The sequence below is a fragment of the Synchiropus splendidus genome, chromosome 6, assembly GCF_027744825.2.
Source record: "Synchiropus splendidus isolate RoL2022-P1 chromosome 6, RoL_Sspl_1.0, whole genome shotgun sequence".
Taxonomy (NCBI): domain Eukaryota; kingdom Metazoa; phylum Chordata; class Actinopteri; order Syngnathiformes; family Callionymidae; genus Synchiropus; species Synchiropus splendidus.
The window spans coordinates 22,412,938-22,436,771 of record NC_071339.1 but is presented as its reverse complement, the minus strand read 5'-3'; the positions used below and the strand labels follow the sequence as shown (position 1 = coordinate 22,436,771).

Sequence of the window (23,834 nt, the reverse complement as noted above, 5' to 3'; positions counted from 1 at the left end):
ATCCGGAGACGGGATCTGCTGAAAACATTGACTGAACCTGATTTCACTGAATGTACTAATCTGCTGCCTTCAGTACAGTTATCAGTGTGTGTCACACTGAAAGGAGGTCAGCTCCAAACCCAGCGCTTCAGTAAATGGGATTCATGGATTTTCAACGCTGCGCTATCAGAAATGATGTCGGCAGCCCACCCAAGAGCGCAGATCCTCCAGATTACCGAATGAATTACGTACGTTGGTTCTGCTTGAGGATCTCCATCCAGACAAAACAAGATTAGGATCCTGATAATGATGTAATCTTCAAGGGGTTTTCTTGAGATGTGCACGAGAAACTCCTCCAACCGCAGGCTGAGGAAGACAAAAGAACTCTCTCCCCAGTTTGAAGACATATTATTGTGGAAACAGCAGCCCTGGCAGACGCTTTCCATATTTTAATTCAATGTTTGTTTTTGTTTGCCTTGAAACCAGAAGCATGTAAGACCCTTTATTAATATCAATAAAATAGTGCTTTGACGGTGACATGCAGTAACACAAGCCATAAATAATGAGGCAAATTTCTTTTTCATATATGCAAGGAGTACTGTTAAGTGGTGCAGACATAGCGAGGATTTTCTTTACTCTTTCCACAGCGCAAGATGAATATACTCTCTACATCATTTGTTGTACGAGAGAAATAAAAGTGCTGGATGAACAATAGGAAAAATACTGTATCTGGTAGTTTTACTATTAGTTGGAAGATATCTGATTGTGGTTGTCTAAACATTACCAACACAATTTATTTCTGAAATCACTGACACACAATTAGATTATTTTGAACGTTAGAGGTTTGACATCTACCATCATCAGCCTTTGCTGAGTTACTGCTAAACACACAGGAATTTAGGTCTGATCAGATAGTACATAGTCCACAGAATACCTTAAAATCACAGGAAGTATGTTACTAAACACATGTTTCTAACATATACTTATATATATATAGCATTGCCATGTCTGGATTATTATATATTTTGTCTACATTATTCACGGTTGGGATGAATTGAAGAAAACATGAGGTGAACATGTTCTAGTGAGCTGGAATGGTCTTTTTTGCCCAGCCTCCTCTGGAACAGTTACCCTCAGCCTTCAATAAATTGGTTGTGAAAAATTACTTCAGTGGGAGATAGTCTGGTGTATTCAAGGAACCTTGTCGCTCCATATATGCTCTCAATGAATCTCAGTCCTTTCAGGACGTCCACTTCAACCCCACTCCCACTAAAAAAGCCACAATGTCTACAGCTCTATTCTTGCTTGAAGATTGTTTCTTCAGAGCCCATTACTGCTCCAGGAATCAACAATGTGAAGATACACACATGCAAGATGGGCCGCATTTTCGTGAGCGCTGTGGGCAGAGTGGAGGGAATGATGGTAGTGGAGCGGTTATTGCGTTCTAGAAACCCAGCTATAGTTGCACCACATGTGGTCATCAGTTAGCTACAGCACAGAAAACTTCGATCTGTTTTGTCTGATTTTGCCTGTGAGAAATATTGATTTATAACTGGCTATTCATTGAGGATCGCTGAGTGATTGTTTAATGATCAAAAACCCAAATTCACATTGGCTGCTCTTTTCCTTTTTTCTTTTTCATCTTCTAGGAATTCATTGCAAGACTTGTGGACCTGAAAGGACCTGAGCGCTCTCACATCCACCAAATCCCTGCCCAGGGGAAGCTTGAAGATTAAAAACTTCTGATTGAGGTGAAGAGGAAGGAGAGACGTGAGGAGAAGCTTATCGCCTTCACCTTTGTTCTTCCTAATGCCCTGAGTAACAGACCTCCTCTGGCAACTCTGTGAATAACGGTGGACATAAGAGCGGCACAAGTGAGGTCCCATGATGGAGTGAAGGAGGAGTGGGGAGCGGGGAAAGAGCCTGGCTGAGAGCTGTGCACATATTCCACATCAATTGAATGTCTGAGTGAAAGGAGCGCCATGAGAGGACGTGTTTTCCATGCCGACTGCTACAAGAGGTTTTGCATTTGACCCTGCGGCCATTGTGAAACCAAAACAAAATACCTGGCTTGTGGTGTCGTGGGCTCCTGCTTTGGCTGTGGTCATGTTTCTCCCTCCCTCTAACAGGCCGGATCATGCCGGCTGTGAGAAGAAAAGCTTGATTCTTCATCTGCTTCTTCTCCTTGGGCTCCTTGGGGCAGCTCAGACTGCCAAACCCAAAGGCCCAGCACACACACACTTGAACTCCATTCGCATTGATGGTGACATCTCTTTAGGTGGGCTCTTCCCAGTGCACGCCAGAGGCCACGATGGCAAACCATGCGGGGAGCTGAAGAAGGAGAAGGGCATTCACCGGCTGGAGGCCATGCTCTTCGCCCTTGACCGCATCAATAATGACAATAATTTGCTGCCCAACATCACACTAGGGGCCAGAATCCTGGACACCTGTTCCAGGGACACTCACGCCCTGGAGCAGTCGCTAACCTTCGTGCAGGCGTTGATTGAGAAAGACGGCACTGACGTGAAGTGTGTTGGTGGGGGAGCGCCCATCATCACCAAACCAGAGAGGGTGGTAGGAGTTATAGGAGCGTCGTCCAGCTCCGTCTCCATCATGGTGGCCAACATTCTACGCCTCTTTAAGGTAAGAAGCAAGTTTGTATTCTGCATCAAGACGCAATGGTGTTTATCAGTGACCGTCAATGGATTATAGATTTCACAGAGTTGTTCCAACATATGCAGAAAGACAGAACTCTTCGGAATTTCAAATGGATTCTTAGAAGGGTGTTCTCTTTGGTGCGTTCTCACGAAATATCTTGGATGCGTTTGGTATCCTGATAGGGCTTTAGACGTCTAATCCATACGCACAAAACCCACTTCTTTTTACCCTTACAAATAGAAATACACACAATTTCAATTTGCTCTGTGATTAATTGTGCAGATATGGAACGAAGTTGTGTTGCGTGTGTGTTATGAAATTGTTGTTGTTGTGGGTGGGTAATGTTCGCATGTAAAGCATGTGTGTGACCTTGGGACTGCTCCTTTCTCTGCCAATTGAACATGACGATAAAACTGGCCACAAAAGTGTGTTACAGCTCCGAAGTGGAATCTGACAATGAGAGAGACAGAACCGCTCAAGGTCAACGTATAGTCAGTGCATATATCTGGGATCATATGGCGCAACAGTGTCTCACATGTCATGGTTGAAAGATACCTCTTGGTATACATCACTGTGATGAGACATTGAAGGCAAGGCGTCACCAGTGTCCCATCTGGAAGATAAAAGCATGCAAACAAACAAACAAACAAAACAGTGAAATGATTCATTAATGCTTATTAATAACTGGTGACATTAACCGCCCTGGTCTCATTTGTTTCTTCACATTTCGTTTCGTGGATAGTACAGGGCAAAAGAATAATCTTTGTTTTCATGTCAGCTGCCACACGTCAGGCACTTCCAAACTTGAGCGGCGGTAAATCTCTTCACAGTGACGGCTCCCCCTCCAGGCACAGCGAGAGGTATAACCACGTCCCCACAGTGCAGTGATTAATAGGATTCCACTTGGTTTCTATTTCACCCCTCAAGCTTTTCCCAGTGAATCCGCCTGGTGTTTACATCTGCTCACACTACAGAAAAAATATGTTCCTTTCATGGTCATTTGAACATTTGATGAATTAATTCACGCACAGGAAGCGAAACGCTGCTTCCTGGAATACTAAAGCTTTGATTGCTATTTAATGCTCCGCTCACTGCAAAAGCGCTCCACCCCACAGTCACTTTACAGGGGAAACATTTTGGTATAACTCATGGACAGTTACGCATTCAAGCTGTTGTTGGTGTTTCAAATGAGCGGCTTATTTGTTTAACAACATCCTCTTCCCCAGATATATTGCACAACTCCAGTGCTTCATCACTTTCCAGTGGATTTTTGTATGATGTGAAAATGGATTACCAGTTGTGTTTGGCTTCAAGCACATGCTGTTGAATTGGTTGATCAGTCAAAGAGGACGCTGATTCTCAAGCTGCTTCAGCAGGACATCTGCTCTACGACAGCTCCCCCCACCACTTTGTTTTTTTGTAACACCTTGACATATTACAAGTGGAACTCATGTTACATTATTCTTCTTTCAAGGATGGTTTATATGGAATAACATAAGAAACGAATTGTGCAACTAAAAAAATAAATACATTGTATCTTTCTTTCACGCTACACTCACCAAGTACTGCAGTTTTGCACCACTGCATTTTCATAAATCCCTTGTTACACGATCTTTTCGCCTCAGAGTTTGCATATAAATTATAGCCATCCATGTTACAATCAATGCGATGAATTGTCATAGTTTAGTCTGATCTATCACTGACCATGTTCGAGGGGTTTACAAGAAATAAGGTTTAGATTATCTTCAAAAACCGTCCACCTTCAGAAAGTCTATTGTGATACCTGTATTCTTGATGAATTTTCCGTTCATTTACTCGTCATAGACATGTCTGATGACAACAATATTTATCTTACTGTATCCCAGCAAAACACAGAATCCCACCAAAACACGCTTGACTCCTAATATTAAAGGTCCTTTTTGCTTCCCAGTGGTGCACCATAGTTTCCTTTAATAATAGACACTGAAAATCTTAAATTATGTACAGCAGAAACTGATGGTTTTTCCCTGCACTTCAGTTCATTATGAGCTGATTTACATGCTCTTTGATCTGGCCACGCCTCCTTCATTATGGTTGGTCAAAGGCAGAGCATTTAGCGTAGTAGCGTGCCGACACCACAGCGAGGCAAAAACTGTTGAGGGAATGATAAAATGCCCAGCTACCGCTGTGCTGAATGATCTGATCACATTGTCTGCATATGAACTCCTTAATAGTTGGTAGGTGCATGGCAAGAATGCATGGCAACAGAGACTCAAAATAACAACAGTATAAGTATTAAGTGCATGTCTGAACTGTATTATTTCAGACACTGAAATATGGTTTTTCAAAACAAGAAGTCAGAAAACAATATTACACAGCAACTTTCTCCTTCATTCCAGTAGTATCTGAGTACAATGGAGTATGAAGTATGGAGGTGACTGGGAGGATAATCTAGATTTAAACTGATACGAATATATTGTTTTGCTACAAAATGCTACAATAATTATGGAGGGGGTTGGAATGGTAATGAGGGTTTTTTCATTTTCCAGATATATATTTACTTGTTTCACAATAAATTTTCAAATGACTACATTTCTTTTCACATTTCTACATATATTTATTTATGTAGAACAGATGAAAATGTGTTTTGTTTGTGTGGTGTGCCAGCTGGTCTTCAGCCTGACCGTAGAAGACCCGACAGCATCTGCTACACGCAGATAAAGGGGAACAGATCGCAAAAGGTTGTGTGCACAGAACCCAAGTACAAGTGGTAACCAGCAGCAAAGCGACTGCTCAACGTGAAGTATAAGTTCACAATTTATTAATTCACAAAAAAAAGAGGACAGAAGGAAGCTGAGTGTGCCACCGAACCAGGAGTTAAACACAAACAGAACCGAGGGAGATATCTGCATGGGAGCAGTGATGATCTGGTCAGGAAATTATTCTCACACAAACTCAAATAAATGACCTGTCAGATATAAAAAAAAAAAAAAAAACAAAAAACATTTGAGTGGAACAAATTTAGAGAGTCAATTGTTTTCTCAAAAAAACATACAAACAAATACAGCACATTAGAAGGGGCACTTTTCTCTTGTAGAGAAAAAAGGCTGGTGCTCGAGTGCCGCTAGGGGTCTGTCTGTGCACGTCCCTGCACACGCACACAAGTGTGTAATGATACACATGCGTATACGAACAGATTTGATTTATACTTCCAGAAGTGGTGTCAAGTGTGGCCAGCCACATGTGGAGAAACAGCTTGATGTTCAACATCTCCGCTTTCATGTTCACTCGTGTGTGAATTTTTTATTTGCTCATCGATGGAGAAACAGATGGACCGGAGTCTATAATGTAAAATGTATATACGTGCTCCCACAGGTAGTGGAAGGTATGGACACCTTAATGAGCATCTGAGGCTTCCTCGAGGTGATCTGTGTCGAGATCATAGCACATCTGACTTCAATCCACATGACACTGCATATTTAATCCTCATGATGAAAAAAATATTTTACTTTACACTCATCGCTTATGTACAAAGTTACAACTGTGGCGCACTAAAATAACATGAAGAAACAATTGAGATTTAAGTTCTTATCATCAGGTTTAGTCCATTTAGTTCGACTCCCCTCTTGCAGATAGTTGTGCTGCAGAGCGTGTTGTCCAAGTGGCCAAACTCTTTTGGATGTTTTATTGAAAATCAAACACGTTCCAAATCAGGCACAGATCAATCAACATCTCCTGTAATTGAATAATGGCCCTTACACCGATTAAAGAAGGAGAGCTGGAGCTCCTGATGTGATGTGAAGCGGTCTGGTCACTCGTATGGATTAAGCAGTAAAGCTTTAATGGAGAGTGGTGTGTGTGCGCGGTCACTTAGAGGAGTCAGGAGTTTATGGCTTCATGGAGATCCGCAGGTCGGCCTCAACTCCAGCTGGACCTCCCGGGCCTGATGGACCTGTTGATGGCAGTGTGTCATTTCAATTTTATGACTGTTTCAAAACAATTCGAAGGCCGGATCGTGTGATCGAAGATGGGGCGCCGTCTCTGCTGTGACTGTGGCGAGGTTCTGTCATTTGGTGGTTGGTTGAAAGGATTGTTACGAGGGCTGGATCGGGAAGTGTCGAGAGACGAGCCGACGACAAAGTCTGGTCGAAATGGAGTTTTTGTTTTTGGGAATACTGTGCTTTGAAATTATGTTTACACAATTGCAAAACAACCAGACAAATTCTATCTAGCTACTGTGTGTCTTTGGGGTAAAGATTTGCGTCACACTAACAATTCAAGCTATAGAAGGAAGGTGCCAGCGTCCTCTTGATTGAACCAACCACACAACATAAAGAAGCAGTCAAACAGTGCTGTGCTGAACCTCCATCATGTGCACTGTCATTAGCAGTCTTTCTTCTGATGCGCACAGATGTGGCCCTCGCAGGCTTTATGTAACAGCTCTTACAGCTTTTCACTCAGCTGCCGAAAAAAAGCACGTTCCTGATCGCAAGGCATGTCAGATGATGAGTCAGATTTGCCAGCAGATGGGCTCGCAAATTTGACTCCCCACCTTCAGCAGGTTAGAGCAACTTCAGGGAGTTTTAGGATGCATAAAATAAAAGTGCCTTTCAGAATTCATCATTTTTAGAAACAAAAGTACAACAGAGCAGTGGAACTAAAGCATCAAGAATCATCACGCAAGAGTACATGGACGTCTCGGATCATGGCCCACTTTCACAACTGGGACTCAGAAAGTGACCGAGCGCGTTACCGCTCGGCGCTTATTGAGATGGAATCATTATAAACGTCCAACAATAGCATCTCATGCGCCATTGTGCTTCAGTAAAAAGCCTCCAAAGCGCAGAAATGTTGGGTTTTGTCACATTTGGAGAAAATAAGCCGATTGGAAGTTTCTCTCATGAGGCGTAAACATAATTAGTGTTCTTGAGTTTAATTGGTTTGTACTCTCATGAGCTCCATGCTTCAAACTGTGGACAGAGAGGAAATCATATTTAGCGCTGGTTAAACACCGGAGATTATAAATTGTTGATTTGAGATTGCTCTGAGCTGCTCTGAACCTTTTCTCCTCAATCCCGCAGAGATCCCTGTGCTAAAATGCTAAATAATGCACCAGCTTGTTGAATAATTCATTTTTAAGGCAAATTCAGAACAACAGTGATTTAATAGTGAGTTATTTGCAGCTGATTTCATCGCTTTCTCCAACAAAGCAGGAGGCGTTGCGATGTGCAGGCAGAAATCACACTCTGTGTATGATTCCTTAAATGACTGAGAGGAGCTGCAGCTGTTTTTCCTGGTCAGGTCTTCCCTGAGGTTTTCACCATCTGCTTTGTTGCAGCATCTTTTAGCAAGCTAATGCTCCTTTATATGCCCCTCGGTGATGATCCGGCCCGGTGAATATCTAAGGAGGAGCTGAGACAAAGAGCTTGAGTCAAAAATGTGCCTATAAGCTTGATTGTAGAGCTGAAATCCAATGTGTGTGAATAGCTCTAATAAAGGAGATGTAAAGAACTGCATGGAGATACTGCTCTTCCGAATGACACCTTCTTTCATGTCATGTTAGTGACAGCACCATACCAACCACCATACATATCCACGTTCAGAAAAGAATCGTGTATTCACATTCTTCAAGATCTCAACTTGGCAAAAAATGGGGATTTCATGTTTCTTATTTTTGAGTGACTCACTTTCACTCGAGCGCATGCAAATCTGGAAGAAGTATCACCACACACATCAGCAGCACTCATGAATTATTGACAACAACACACTCACTAGGGAATTCATCATTCACTATTCACAACTTTTTGCTTTGGGGACTTGGTCATTAGAACCGATTCATTGGCTTGAATTGGGCAAACGTGAAAAGCTGCTAGGCTAATGCTAGCTAACCAGATGCTAACTTCACATTTAAGTTGCCAGTCTTCCTTGAGAGCTGCATTTCTAGCATCCTACAAACGTCTTTTTATTCCAAAAAGCATGCAATGTTGTTCATGAGATCACAGCTTTTCTCCAAAGAAAAGAGACAATGTTTGGACTCGTCCTTTTGCTAGCAGTCAGCCACTGAGTATTTGTCATGCTTCTTTTTCTTTAGCTAACTCCACTAAAAGACTACATTTCTATCAGTGACCACAAATATGACAGACAATTGATCCATTGTGGCTTTCTTTAAAATTACTTTTTCATAGAACATATTTTAATAATGTACCACACTTGATGCATTATAAGTACATTTTTGTCAACAGTGTATTTCTGATACATTTATTGAGTAAATGAGTATATTTCCCTGATAATTTCATTCTTTTGACTTTTATACATACATTTTTTACGGCACCAGTGCTTTTTTTCAATGAAATAACCAACTTAGATTTTTTTTTACTTTTTTTTTTCCTTCGTTTTTTCAAAATGCTTTTAGATTAAGTTGTGTGGTAAATGAGAAACGACCTGCAGTTTGGCATGGGTGTAAATACTGTACACTCCTCTGATCTCTCTGTGGTTTATGGCAGGACCACGAACATCACTGCTGCTATTTGCATTGTATTTTTTCCCGCTTCCACAATGTCTACTGCTATTTATTAATTAATTCTTTACATTGCCGCTACATCCACCACAGTTTTGACTGTGCTTCCACCACGTTCCACTGAAGCACCAGTATGTGCTGCTTGTGCACTGACTCTCTGTCATTACGTACTGAAGAAACACAAGTTTTATGCGTCACTTTCTATTTCGCTGTATGATTAGCATTGGTGTGTGAGTATTCATATTTAGAATCTGATTCAGTCAACCTCGCTCACTTGCTCTACGTTATGCTCCCACAGTCAAACCATTACCTCCTTCATCTTCTCGACCAGGGGGAGGTTTTCAATCTCTATTCACTCCAAGACTTCAATTGAAACACGCCCACAGATTGGAGTTACTGGTGTCTGCCCTCTGCTTGCGTAAGGCAGTAACTACATCAGGCTTCAAATTTGTAGCTTGGCTTGTTAAAATGTCTACTTGCCGCAAGGTTTAAAGGGCCAAGGAATTTATTTTGACAATTCCAAAAGAAAATCTTTATTCTTCTCAGTAATGCTATGCTACATTTACTTAAACGAAAAGAAAGAATTTAAGGGATACAAATTTTATTTGAGTTCATTTTTGTCAGCTCTCCTTTAACTGTGATGTCTACAGAGAGCATCTACTTAGCTCAAATGCTGTGGGTAAAACTATGGCATTTGTGCCACTGTTCACTTGATGTATGTTAAGCTTGACAGCCCTTAAAATGAAACATAATTGGCTTCCTCTTGAAATGAACCAAAGTACCAATGAAAAAATTGCAGTGTCTACGAAGCTTTATCTAGGCATGTGCTGACCTTCCACTATCAGCTACATTTCTTTTATTTTTAATCCTGTGATTATCTGAGTGTGCCAGATTTCTGATATAGGAGAGAAAAATTGGAATGTGTCACGGAATTTTGCGCTTCATTTCACCTTTGTCTGATGGTTTTTATCCCCCTATAAACCTTCCAGTGACACAGTAGAACGGCGGAGCCATGTCACAATTGATTTAACTGCTCATCACGGGGAATGACAACTAAATCAAGATAAAGTCGTATCAGCCCATCAAGGCCTCGCACTTCAGTCAGTCAGTGAGCTGGCGACAATGCGATTGTTCACGTCGGGTGATTCACAATGAGGCCATTAGAGACGCTTTCCCTCGTCGCACGACTTGGACACAAAACATTCTTTCCAAAATGATGTCTAAGCTATTACTCTTGCACATACAGCAGTGAGCACTGGAAAATCAGAGCATCAGTTGTCGGTTTTACACAGTTTTCGTGAAGAGAGCTGAGCCAGAAGGCAATACTTGCTAAAATGTTATGGCGAGAAACACTAAAGCAACAGTTCTGTGGATAATAATGATAGGATTGGCTTAGATGGGCATGGTTAAGTTGTGACGCGCTTGTTCATTATTGCTGGAACAAGATAATGGATTCAACAAACGCAAAGCATTAAAGTCACATGACTGATAATGAAGTCAATGGCCGTCCTCTCTATGAGAACTAACACCAAGGGACTGATAGAAATATAGCAACTTCATTCTTTCTCCCATTAGTCCCATTAGTCCAAAATCAACCACCACGACTTGATGTTCAGAAAGCAAGAAGACAAGTTCAGTAAAACATAGAGAAGGAAATCGCTAGCGTTACTGTCCAGTTCTTGTCTCTGAACAAGCTGCCTTTCAACTTGTCGTGTTGGACTCCATATGTTTTTGTCAGAACCAGTGAAGACCTAAGTGGCTATTTATTTTTTGAATCACAAATGAATGAAAATCTAGACAAACGTCCACCTGATTGTGACCAAGGTACTCTTGAATGAACTTTATTTACATTAGGAGAGTGGAGATATTTCTACTGGTTCTCCAGCCATCTGTTCATTTTTTAAACACTCATAATGAGCTGAAACAGCTGGAGGTATTTCAATAAAACTTCAGGTTGGGTTGGAAACAAGTTAACTTAGAAGCAATTTGAATTGGTGGTGTTGGTGGTCCATCTGGATATATGGTACAACTAGAAATAACTGGAATTGTCCCACTGAAAAGGCAGTTCCGGGTGAGCAACCTCAACACTCCGGACAACTAATATTAGCCAGATAACAACACAGATTGACAAGCTTTCACGTGGTGGAAGACAGATGGCGCTGCTAATACTGTAATAGTTTGGAACTGGATGCTTCGCTATCATGTCAAATAAAAGACAATCCCCTATTCTGAAGAGATAGGAACCCAGTCGTCCTCTGCGACTATTTGCTGTGCGACAGTATGCTATCTATGCTAGCATGTCATGAATTTCATTTATTTCTTCTTTGTCTTGTTATGGTGTTATTGCACCAGATAACAGCCCACTAGGCTTTTAGCTCGGGGGGGGGAGGGGGCCTGTGGACAACTTAAACTGCGAAATGTGTCCACAGCAGGAACCCCTAAATGTCCGATCATTAATGCCTGAATAATGCCGTACTTGTGGTGTCATCACGCTGGTTTCCATCGCAGTCGCCATGTTTGTTTACCGACGTAACCTCATCTCACGGCATGGAAGCGTGCTGTTTTTGAGGGGTTGTCTGACACTGAGAAGGAGGAAATGTAGATACGTTCCTCGCTTTAAACAATTGTTTACAAAAGTAGCTCATAGCTTTTTAATCAGAGGAGTATTTGGTGTTTTTTTGGCTCAAAGCTCCCCCACTCTCCCACATCCAGCTGCCCTAATGTGCTTGCCGAATGTGAGCCATATAGTTTAAACAGGGATCAAAAGTCATGTGGTTTTATTTATTTAATCAAGCAGCAAGACCACATATGTATTTAGTTTGAATGAATGAGTGGTTAAATGTGTGAATGTTTAGAAAACCATAAGATACACAGCTGCATAAATATATAAGAGAAGATGAGCAAAACTGGAGACACTCGCCGTGTAGTAAGGGAAAAAAATCCTTATAAAAATATGTATTCTCTTTTAAATAATCAGTAACTGAAAGCATCTGAAAATGCTATTGTGGCAACAGCTACTGAGTTAATCGGGTTTGTTATTTGACTCAGGTGTTTGTTTGTTGTGTCTTAAGTCTCTCTTTTTTTAACACATAGAAGTTTACAGTTTCCGTTTTACAAAGCAAGTTGTTAAGTCAGTTGTCATTGCGTGTTGGCAGGGGAATGGATACAGGGCAGGGTTATGGGCCGAGACGGCGGGACTCTAGACACCCAGTGTCAGTGACTTCCACCGCTTTCCCGGCCAGAAAATAACCCCGTCTCGGCCAGAGATTTGAGGATGATGATGAGCTGACTGCTACTGTTGACGGTTGGTTACACGAGCTCTTGGTGATGAGTTTACCAATTTGGAATTGAGGACTGGCTAACAGGGCGGAGCAAGTGTGTGGCGCTGGAAAGGGACCACGTTGCAAAATAAAGCAAAATGAAGACAAATATCATACAGTGTCTGTGGAAGGCTCAACGCTTGTCAATCTCTCCTAGTGTTGCCTGGAATTTCGACTTGGCTGCATGTACCATCAAGGGTTGCCACTGCAAGTCAGCATCCTCCACCTAAACCGATCTTGTACCTTCCGTCTAGCCACCATCCTAGACCTTGTTAATCTATGGGAAGATCGACGGCTTCATGCTGACTTGCATTTTGTTTGCGTGGCCCGAGGGGGGTGGGGGAAGGGTGCAGGGCAGGGCAGGCTTTTCTAGTCAATGAGCGTACACCCACCAGAGTACCCTTGTTCTAGAAGTGTCTCGGACAAGGTGTGACACTACAGTATGTCTCTCCTAAAATTGATATGAGATAATTGTCCGAGTGAAGCCTCCTTTATGTTGGAGACTATATAAAAGAGTATACTAAATGTCCTTGAATAAAAATACAGGTCATCTTCTGTTTTTATTCACTCCCATTAATCCTTATATGAAATAAGGTCATCCCTTTACAATAAGAAATGATATATTGCCTCTTAATGGGAAATCTTGATGAGGAGACAGAGGAATATTATTTTTTTTTTACATCTAATGAGAATTACAGAGTGCATATGTTCCAGCAGCTGAAGCTAATAATCTAAGAGGATACTTCTGTAGTTTCGTTGCCATATTCCTCCTCCCCCCGCCCCCCGTCTCCCTCCTCTGTCCTGTCTGTCCTCCAACGGTTCCATTAACAAACTGCTGACTGTCTGATTGCTCTATTAAGGCGGCGGCTCTTTTCTCTTGCCTTCTCTGAAATTTAATATACAAAAGTTCTTGAGGAGAAAAGTATTGATTTTTCATCTTTGGCTCTTCCGATGTAAGAATTTAAATTGGTCAAAATATCAAGAGCCGTGAACTTAAAAAAAAACCTTACTAAAACTTACTTTACTGCAATTACTGTGCTGTCAGTCCGACTTTCAGTATTTCGCTGTAGGATGGTAAAAGGTTCCACGCGCATGAGTTGATTATAAGTTAAAGCCAGCAACATCCATCCTGGTACTCGGGTGAATCGCCTTGCATTATTATTATCTATGTGTCCATCCAAGAACTCAATGGATCCACATTGCAGAGAAAATATTTAAAATATATATATTATAGCCATTCTTAGGCTTGATATAATTTACAGTCCAACCTCAGTTTTCGAACGTCCCAGACTTGAGAGTTCGAACAAAAATTTCAAGATTTTTTTGCTTCTGATTTCGAACGAAAATCCAGACCTCGAACGGCCCCGAAAAAAGCCAGAAAAAACATAACATGCGCGGACCAGTTAGCTGGCCCAAGACGCGCTTTGCTATTGTGTATAACACAGACTCTGTATGCAGACATGTCCCGTTAGCTACATTTACTGACTGTTTTTTCTTCATATTGAGGTGTAAAACCTTTCCTGTCTCCGCACTGGACCATGGTAGAGTGTCACAGGGGAGGTGCTCGCTCTCGACACCTCCGAGGCTGGAGCGCGCACTCCAGGGTTTGATGTCCTGTTGTGGGCTGGAGCTGGGACAGGGATGAGTCTGGGACAGAGTGTTACTTGGTTTATGACTTTGTCACAGCCAAACTGCACAGAAGCGCACATTCAGAGCTGGACACGCACCGGGCACCTCTTCACTTCTGGAGAGACGTCACTCACTCGGCAACCCCTCCCACATGCAGCGGCCACACACATAGACGAACAGCGCACCTGCAGCAGACACTCTACATTCACGCCTACAAAAGCCTATTTTAAGGCTTGGAACGCATTATTTCTTTTTCCATTAATTGTAATGGGAAAAATTGATTCAGATTTTTAACAAATCACTTCTCGAACGGCTGTCTGGAACAGATTGTGGTCGAGAACCGAGGTTGGACTGTACTGATATTCTTAAACGTCCAGTCGAGCTAGCAATAATAACACACAGTGTACTATCTTCATCACAGAGTGAACATTCCTCTTCAGAGCCAAATTTGCACTCTCTTGCGCCAGCCTGCTCCGACAACAAACTACAACGTCCCTCATCTGTACGAGGGGTTGAGGTTTCAACCCAAAACTTGGCCAAAACTTTAATAGAAACAGGCCCGCAACTGCTGCTCCGATTGAAGTCACCCCTTGTCCGCCAGCTCTAAGCTGTAACTACATCACTACATCATGCACCGCAAATGCTGCAGTGTTGCCTTTTTTCTGCAACAATGGTGCATAAAGAGTTAATTGCGAAACAGGGTATGAATTTTACTTGTAAAATCTTGGCTTGATTGAATGCCCAAATGGAATTGATAATGTCTGACGTTTGGCCTGGTTAATCTCTGAGTAACAGCAATGATACAAAGAATAAAAGCTGTTCTTTTACTTTTAGAACTCAGCTTCCTTCGCAGTTGTTTTTGTTTGTTCCCTCGAGCCTCTGACTGACGTCTAAGACCTCATGTGAAAACATTCATGGCTGTTTATGTTTGAATGTGTCCGTCCACCATCTGCTTTCACCACAAGCCAGACGCTGCTGCGCTTGAACGTGTAGGTGGAGTAGACATGTGTGCGCCAGATAAAAGCTCTACACATCTTCAGTTGTCAGGTTTCTGATTACACGTTTAAATCTGTGTGTTTTCATGTTGTACATGACTTAGGGTGCAACATCTGTGCAGCATTCATCCGTGTTATGTCACACAGAAGTGTTTAGATGAGCAGGGATTTCAGGATTTTGACATTTAAAGCAGCCATTGGTAACATTTTGACTTTAATATAATCTTACCTTATATTGACTCATCAATCACTGAAAGTGGATTACAAGGAGAAGGTGCTAGACAACATAACTTTCTCACAACTCACATGACCCGACTCAGGCTTCTTTACAGTAGCAGTGAGGCCGCGTCACCATGACACGCATCTCTCTTTCACCATAGCCAAGGTGAACTATGGTAGTATCGGGCCGATAATATCCAGCGATACTATCGACTGAATGCCTGACTGAATGAATGAAGGGAATGAGGAGGATTTCACCTCAGCACCGGAAGAGCAGCCAGTTGGTGCAACTGGTGCACTGGCTTCATCCTCGAGACAAACTTGTTTTATTGGCAGCTTATTTTATACATGTTCAAGGCGGTGGGCAGGTGGGAGAAGGCATCCAAGGTTTACTGAAAGAAGGGTTTTTAAGATATCTGGAACAAGCTTTTCACAAATGGGCTTCAGTTAGACATAAGAGCTAACCCAGGATTATGGGAGGTCTAGAACGCAACTACGCAAGTAAAGCATAAAAAGGTTGTGTCAAGTTACAAGACTGCTCGTGTGGGCTTTCTCCGGGTACTTTCCTCCCACAGTCTAAAAACATTCAAGGTCGCCTGTCAACTCGAAATTGTCTATGAATGAGAGTGAATGGTCGTCCTTTATTGTCAGAATGAAAATACTTCTGCATTTGCTCAAGAGATGATGTGTCTGTCAACGACTTCACGAATGTTTCCAGATCAACGTTTGGCGCTGATCAGAACAGAAGATCTATGTAGGTCGTTGATACACTTTGTGCAATTAAATTGCAATCTCATTTATGCATATTTAAACACGAGCGATTCAATCACTTCTCAAGTGAAACTAAATAAATAAATAAGTCAAGTAATTTAATCTTGTTTTGCTTCTCTGCGTCAAACTTTCAATTAATTGTCTCCTGTGTTTTCTGTTGACTCCTCTCATGTTCCACCAGAAATGAATTTATTAACCTTGCTGGCATTTTCCGCAGAAGCCAAGAGCTCCTCCTGAATGAATGTAAACTAAGTAAAGATCACTTTTTTCAGAATCATGAGAGGCGTGCATGTTTTTCTGTGCACTTCAGACTCGACATAAATCAAATCAGTGAGAAGTGAAATGGTTCATCCTCATCTCGCTTCATGAATGTCAGAATTCAATTGCAACCTTTTATCAAGTGGACAGTTTATATACATGCAAGGAAACAGGTTGCTTGCGAGGCTCAAATGCTTTGAAAGATGACTGGATTTTTATATTGACAGCACTGTGAAATGAAAAGTAATTACCTGTTGGCTGCACAGACACTTTTACTCACACTGTTTAACTTTTTTTTTCCCTCTCTGTATCGGCACGATGATGGAGGATTAAAAAAAAAGAAGCTGTAATTAAAGATAAACAAAATAAAACCCTGCAGATAGTGTTTATTATAAATATTTGAATTTAAAAAGGCATGAAAATGTTGTTTTTTTTGTGCACTTGGTGTCACATGATGAAGATGGTATCGTATTAAACGTGTAATCATCATGTATAAATAAATGCAAAAAAAGCATTTGTTTGGAGCCTCAGACCAGTCAGAATAGAATAGAATAGAATAGAATGAATTTCCTATTGTTGGTCGCTGTGGTAGGACGATTAAAGAATATTGTGGCAGTAATTTACCGCAGTAAGTGGTTGAAAATGAAATAAAATTCACTTTTTTTATTTTCACTTTTATTATTTTTTTTATTTGCAATTGCTAGAAATTAATACAAGACATATCAATGAGGGTTTTATTTTTCATTAAAATTGAAAAGCAAACACCTCTAGTTTGCCAAAAAAAAGCGTGTTTGGCTGTCGAAGACAGAAACACAAGTTTGTTTGAAAGTTTAGCTTTTATCTAGAAGATATTGAGAATCTTCGGCTGTCAAAGCCGGATTTACCATTTTCACTGTGAACTTCTCCCGATCAAAGATCACAGATCAAAAGCGATCTGCTAATTAAAATCCACATTCACACGCGCTCACACACACACACAGCCAGTCAAGTGAGGCGAACTACAGTCGCTGATGAATCGTAACCTGTTCGCACGACAATATGCACTTTCACATATGAATTGTGTGAGAAAACGAGAAAAATGCTTTTGTTCCTTTTAACACGTCACATTAATCTTTTAAGGTCATCAACTCTACATTGTTTTCTCCCACGCTTGTAAACGCAGCACGCGGCCCTTTCGCTTTCTTCTCCGTCTTCACAGAACAAAGACGCGCCAATTTGGATGCTGTCATCCAAGTTGCATAAGATCATGCTGCCTCACAAACCCCCAAATTGCTCATAAAATGCAGCGAACATAAATAATGGCGTCTGCATTTAGATATCTGTCTTCAAGAGGACAGAGCTGCGCAAAGAATGAATTAAGTTCTTCATATTCCTATTCCCTCGGCACAGAGAATCTAATCCTGTTTATTTTATTACAAGGATGTTTTTGCAGCAATGGATTTGTGGAATAATGTGAAATATGTTTCATTTAATATTGTGTGATCACACTGAGAGCCTGTTTTCAGTATGAAGGGAAGGCTTTCACATCAATACTTCTGAGGGTTTTGAGGACCAGCCATCACAGTCTTATATGAGAAGTCTTAGCTGAAAATGTTAGCACCACAGCTGCGTGGAAGCCGTCTAATTGGTTTGACTGTATGCTGTGTTTTCTACTGTAGTCAGAGTGGAATCTGACTCATTAGATCCACTTCCTGTCTTACAGTTATCGTGTTAGAATTTAGTGGGTCATGTGGGGTTTTTGACTCAATGACCTCACCAAATGACGCGAGACGCTCATGAAATGAAATGTCACCAAGTGAAGTTTACACGTCAGCGGAAACGTTTGACTGCAAAAATGGCCATTGTATGATTGTGTTTTTCTCTGAAAATTGAAAATGAAAGGAAATTAAATTTGAATTTACCAATGTATGATCATGTTTCATAACTACTTGAATAGAAATGTCATGAGAACTCAAGGCTCGAAGTCAGGCAGGCTTGAAATAAAAATCAACATCGACAATATACAAGTAACATCGGACTTCTGACCTGCTCGACTTACATCCACCTATACTTACGACCACAGCCAGAAGATGTTTTTTTTATTTTATTTTTTGATTCAATGTCTGGCGCCGCAACCCGGCAACGTGTACGACAGTTACGGCAGCACAGTATCCCAGAATCTCACTCTCACACAGTGATCTATCGCTCCAGTAGTACCTACAACCCTCGCGTCAGCTATTTTGAATGGCATTCGACTTACATCCAATCTGACTTTGGACGTTACTTGTACAAGAATCTGGGATTCCTTTTAATTCAGGTTTTAAGACCAATAATTCAGGACAAGTTTTGAGGATTCGTGCTTCATGGCAGTCAATGACAGTGCATTTGGTTTGACTGGCAAGCAGTACTGCAGGGTCCTGGGAAATGACACTCAAAAAAATAAAACTAAAAAATAAAACTTTTAGCAACATTTAATGTGAACCAAAAAAAACCCATCAAAACTATGCTCGACAAACTCAGTTATGTGACAGATACTACCTTGACCTATGGTGACAGTTTTCGCTGATCTTGGCAAGACAAATTGATGTTTAAAGCTACACCATTTTGATATTAGAAACTACACAGTAAAATTACTACTGACTCACATTTGATGTGAATAATCCCACCCACAAAGATTGCCGGAAGATATCGCTGAAATCAAAGATCTGACACAAGCCTTTTCAAACACTGCGGTAGGAGAGAGTGCTTGAAACCCTGAAGAAAAGTAATGGCTGATAAAAGAACTGTGACTCATCATAACAGTCCAAAATAAAATAAAGAAAAAAAAAAAATAGAATAGAATTTATGCATCGCCGGGTCTGACAGGGACCCGGGCGTACAGTAAATCAGTTGGAAGAAACCATTGAGTGTTTAGCCTGGCTGTCAGTGATCATGGTGAAAATAGAAAGCTTGGCAAATTTTTTTGTTTTACAGCGTCTTTTATTTAGCTAAATTCTGTGCCTTTAAATTTGTTACATCCCTATTCACAACCACATACAGGCACAGTCTACTGGACAAGGCAGTATTTCAGGAGATCATCTGCCCTCAGGTGGACACGTTTTACAGCCACATTTGAATTACTGAGACTCTCTATCGCTACTTTGACTACGTTTATTTCTTATTTAGGCATCAACTTCACAGCTCCTAATTCAACCGAGACACTGCTCAATATTATATTTTCTTATCCAAGCTTTTTACCAAGAAACCTTTCTTTCCAGTTATTTCCAAATGGCTGTCAAGCCATTTATTTTGCCAGAAATGAAAAAAAAACAAAAAAACCCCGCTGCAATTCAAAGATCACAGACCACTGTGACGCTCGAAAATGACTGAAAAACTAAAACGCTATATATCTAGTTTTAGGTTCAACCGTGACATCAGCTGTGTGCGGCTTTCAATCCTGTTCAGTGTTTACGCTTCTGCACGGAATGCCAATACCACATCCTGCTCTAATATCTGTGTTGACTGGCACAGGCCAATATGTTTTCTTCTCAAGAGATGATTTATTGATCTTCCACAGTCAGGGTCTTTCATGGCTTTGGTTCTTCCCAGTCCATTTCATGTGGCTCCTACTGTACCTCAGCATCTGGACCTGCATTACAGCTGCGCGAATGGAAGAGAAACAAAATGCATCAAACAGTTAGACAGTTTTTGCTCCTGTATTGGGACAGACAAGGGGTTGAAAAGGATACGTTACATTGGCGTCTGCGTCATACAGGACCAAGGTAAAGCTGGAGAATCACCTAAAGCCCCATCAGGTTGATGGAGTGAGTAATTATTTAGGCTGGCTTCGTTCCTTGTCGTGGTCCATGACAGGTAATTTGGTTTGACCTATGGTGATTGTCAGCTTGACACTGAAGTCGACAAATGCCAGAGATGGTGCAAACAAACCCGCGAACACCTCCTTTGCATGTAGACTAAGATGCATGTCGATAATAAAAACCAACTAAAGGTTTAAGCGCTTTCAACCCACGTGTGCGCCGTAGACTGTCTTTTCCTAATTTTAAAGGCCAACAGAGTGGCAGGACTGTTTGTCAACGTGCCTCTAATTCGCCATGTAGCTTTTGCAGAGTGGAGACAGTCGGCAGCGAAGCATGAGAGAGACCATTACACACATGTCTGGCACGCTCAGGATGATGAAGAGATCGGGGAATCCTTCCTGCCGTTGAAACTGCCTCTAGCTGTAGTTCAGCACACAGGGAATACCGAAGCCATAACTTGTCAAGTTTTTCTCAAAAAACATGCAGATGCTGAAAGAGATGAGCGCAATGTCGTCAGTGTTTCAATAATGTAAAAGCGGAAATGTGTTCTCGGAAGCCCTCAAGCCCCTAACATGCTTTCCATTGGGCTAGGCACAAATAGCTTTCAATATGGGAGAAACTCAAGAAAGTCAGGATGACAAAGGATATGCTGCTAAGAGATTTTGGGGCATCTCTGGTATAACTAGCTTGCAAGGCTAAAATCAGTAATAAGTAGGATGACCAGATCTTCTCTTATTCCCAAGCTCAGAAAACACATTCGCCTGACATGTTTATGTCACATTGATACGAATCCATGTCTCAGAATTTTTTTTTTACTCACTCTGTCTTGCTTCTACTTGCTGTGAGCAGAGTGAGGGGGAGCGGGACGAAGAAGACATGAGTTGATCTCTCTCTCTCTCAGTTGACTGGTCAGCATCATAAGAATGATGCCCCATCTGTGAGCACATGTACAAACCTTTTAGTTACACAGAGTCAGAGTTGAGGCGGAGCTGTGCAGAGGTGTTTTAAAGAAAACAATGTTTTCCGTTTGTCGATTTCCACTGGTTGAGAAGTGCTTCAAATCCGCAACAATTCTGTTTTTGTGCAACTCCACACATCACAGCAGCTGAAAGATTCATTCTGACAGCTTCCATGCATTCGTTCCTTGAGTATTGCTGTTCACCAATATACCCACCGGGGGGAGCAGTCAAGAGTCAAAAGTTTATCACACCGACAAACTCCAAAACAAACATGGCGACTGTGGAAGTATTGATAATGTATCTATTGCAGTAAAGATGAAACAGTGGCAGCACTGTTTCATCCAATAAATATATTGCAACTGGAGGACGTAGAATTATCGCAGGTGTTGTCTCTTGTTCATCTCTCATTAGAGCTACGTATCGGGTAGTAACAGCAACACTGCCCCCCATGGTTTACGGTGGTACTGCTCTGTTTGGTTCGTATGTGTAAGCTTTGTGGATATATGAGCAAAATGAACATAGACAGAAGGCTCCGTCTGTATCTGGAACCGTACGTAACGTTGAGTATGAATGGGCCTTTATCCATTAGGAACGTAGCATTTCTACAATTTTATTGGAAGACCAGACAGAGTCTGAGTAAAAATAAATAAATAATAAATAATAAAAATAAGGATCATGTACCTACACTGAATGGATAATATGAAAATAAAGAGTACATTGTCACTACAAACCAAGATGATAGATGTAATGTCCCCCATATTTTTTGTTCAGGACAGGGAGTAGTTATGCCCAGTTGATACCTATAGAGACATATGAAGTACTATAGGTATTTCTGTGGACAAATGTAGTCATTACACAATGAGTGAGACTGGAATGCACAGAAGAGCTCAGCTTCCCCTGCCTCTTCCCCCTAGCACACAGCCCCACTCCTGTTCCTCTGGCTGGCTGACCAAGTCCATCTCCTTCCTTTGTCTGATTTCGAGTTCTGCTATTCCAAACTTGCTCAATGAAATGAGAAGCTGCTTTTATGTGCGATGAAGATTGAACAAGTTCATTTTAGAATTGAAATTGTGATCTCAGAAAGCGACAGAAAAATAAAATAATGTCGAACTGCAACGGCAACAGGACATGACATAACCATTTGTGATCATTATTTCCTATTTACAGTGCCATTATGTAGCTGAATAAAGTCGCGTAACAGTGGACTCACTTTAGTGTTTCTTGAAAGTATTCAGGCGACAACAAATATAGCAAAGCTGATGTGATGAGGGGTGGGAATAAATGTTTTGAAAGAGCGAAGAAAAAGCCTGACTTTCATTTCCTTCTCTGCGGGAGTTAAATGTCAAGCCCACAACACGATGTGAGGACGCCATCAACGAGGCAATTAATTCTAACTGCCGGCGAACGTTTAGCAGTCACATAGTGTGTCCAACCGATCAATTGTTACCAATATCTTGTCAGGCTCCACAGCAGAGGCCGTTTGTATTCAGTGAGAGGAGGGAAATGTGTGAGCACACGCTCTGGTCATGTGTGACCCTGGAGATTTATTTTACTGCGTGTGACAACTCGCCAGCTAGTTTGATTCTGATAAATGAAACATCATACTTCTTAGAGATTGTTTGAGATTTATAAGACAGTCTGAATAATGTCACCACATGAAGCACAGAGAATTGAATTTATGTGATCTGCACTTATTTTTCACTAAAGCACCAGTTCAACAAAATCACACATTACATGAGCCTTTCATACGATACTCGTCCTTCTGCCTCCAGAGACTTGATTCCTTATCTCTGTGGAGCATGATTCTCTACTGGCTCGCTCGACGCCGCGGATATCACAGAAACCCTTTACAATTTGTCTCTCGGCTAAAGATGGAAAAAAAAGCGATGCTTTTAATGGCCAAGAAACTCTGATCTCCACAACAGACGGCAGCTGTACTTGACCAGAAAAACAGTTCTCGACACTTTTCCAACACTTGTTTAGCTGCAGTCGTGTTTGTTGCGGTCTGAAGCGGCAGACTTCAAAACACGTTTGGCCAAGTCAAAAGCTAAACTGGTAGCTGTGCGCCGTAATTGGGAAATAAACAACTGCACATATCTCTTCAGACCAGATGTGTTTAATATTCCCAGCATGCTCTCTTTCCCTTACAGTATGCAAGCACACAGAGAAACACAGACCATTCATTCACCCGGAAACTTCAAGAGCAGGGTAATCACACGGTGGTTGTTTTATCTCACCTCTCAGACCTCATCTAAGTCACGCTGTCCTCCTGAGAAGGCACAGGCCGAGACAAAGTGGGAATTTGAGTTAAGAAGTCTGCTCGATATCAAAGGCATGACTGGTAAAAACATCAACTGCTAATTCAACGCAATAATGGGGTTTCCACCGATTCATACAAGAATTCTCTGAAATAGTGAAAATAAACATGAGGGAAAACACTAACATTCTTATTGTTTATATTAACACAAACTCTTGCGCTGTCATTACTGTATAAGAAGCGATCGTTGAGAGAGACGTGCTTCGGACGTGCAGATCCGAGTGGACAGCAGAAACAGTCATGGACACATGGACTCAGCCTGGCTGAGAAACATATAAGAAATAAAAGTGTTAAGATTTGAATTGAATTTGCTTGATCTGTTACGATAAAAAAACAAACAAAAACTGAAGAGCTTGGATTGTTTTTTAATAACAGGTTTTGTTTCGGGATAAACGCGAAAAGATCATCGGCTACATTTGCAGTTCTGTTAACTGTTACCATAGCAACTACACAAGTG

At 41.4% G+C, this 23,834-nt stretch overlaps 1 protein-coding gene across 1 annotated transcript in view; it reads left to right on the top strand.

The window, feature by feature from the left end:
- LOC128760195 (metabotropic glutamate receptor 4-like) overlaps positions 1 to 23,834 on the top strand; it is a 205,206-nt gene that overhangs the window by 37,653 nt on the left and 143,719 nt on the right. The window contains exon 2 of the mRNA XM_053867297.1: positions 1,629 to 2,622. Within this exon, the coding sequence (XP_053723272.1) occupies positions 1,981 to 2,622 (642 nt within the window). The 5' untranslated portion in view covers positions 1,629 to 1,980. The remainder of the gene's footprint in view (positions 1 to 1,628; positions 2,623 to 23,834) is intronic.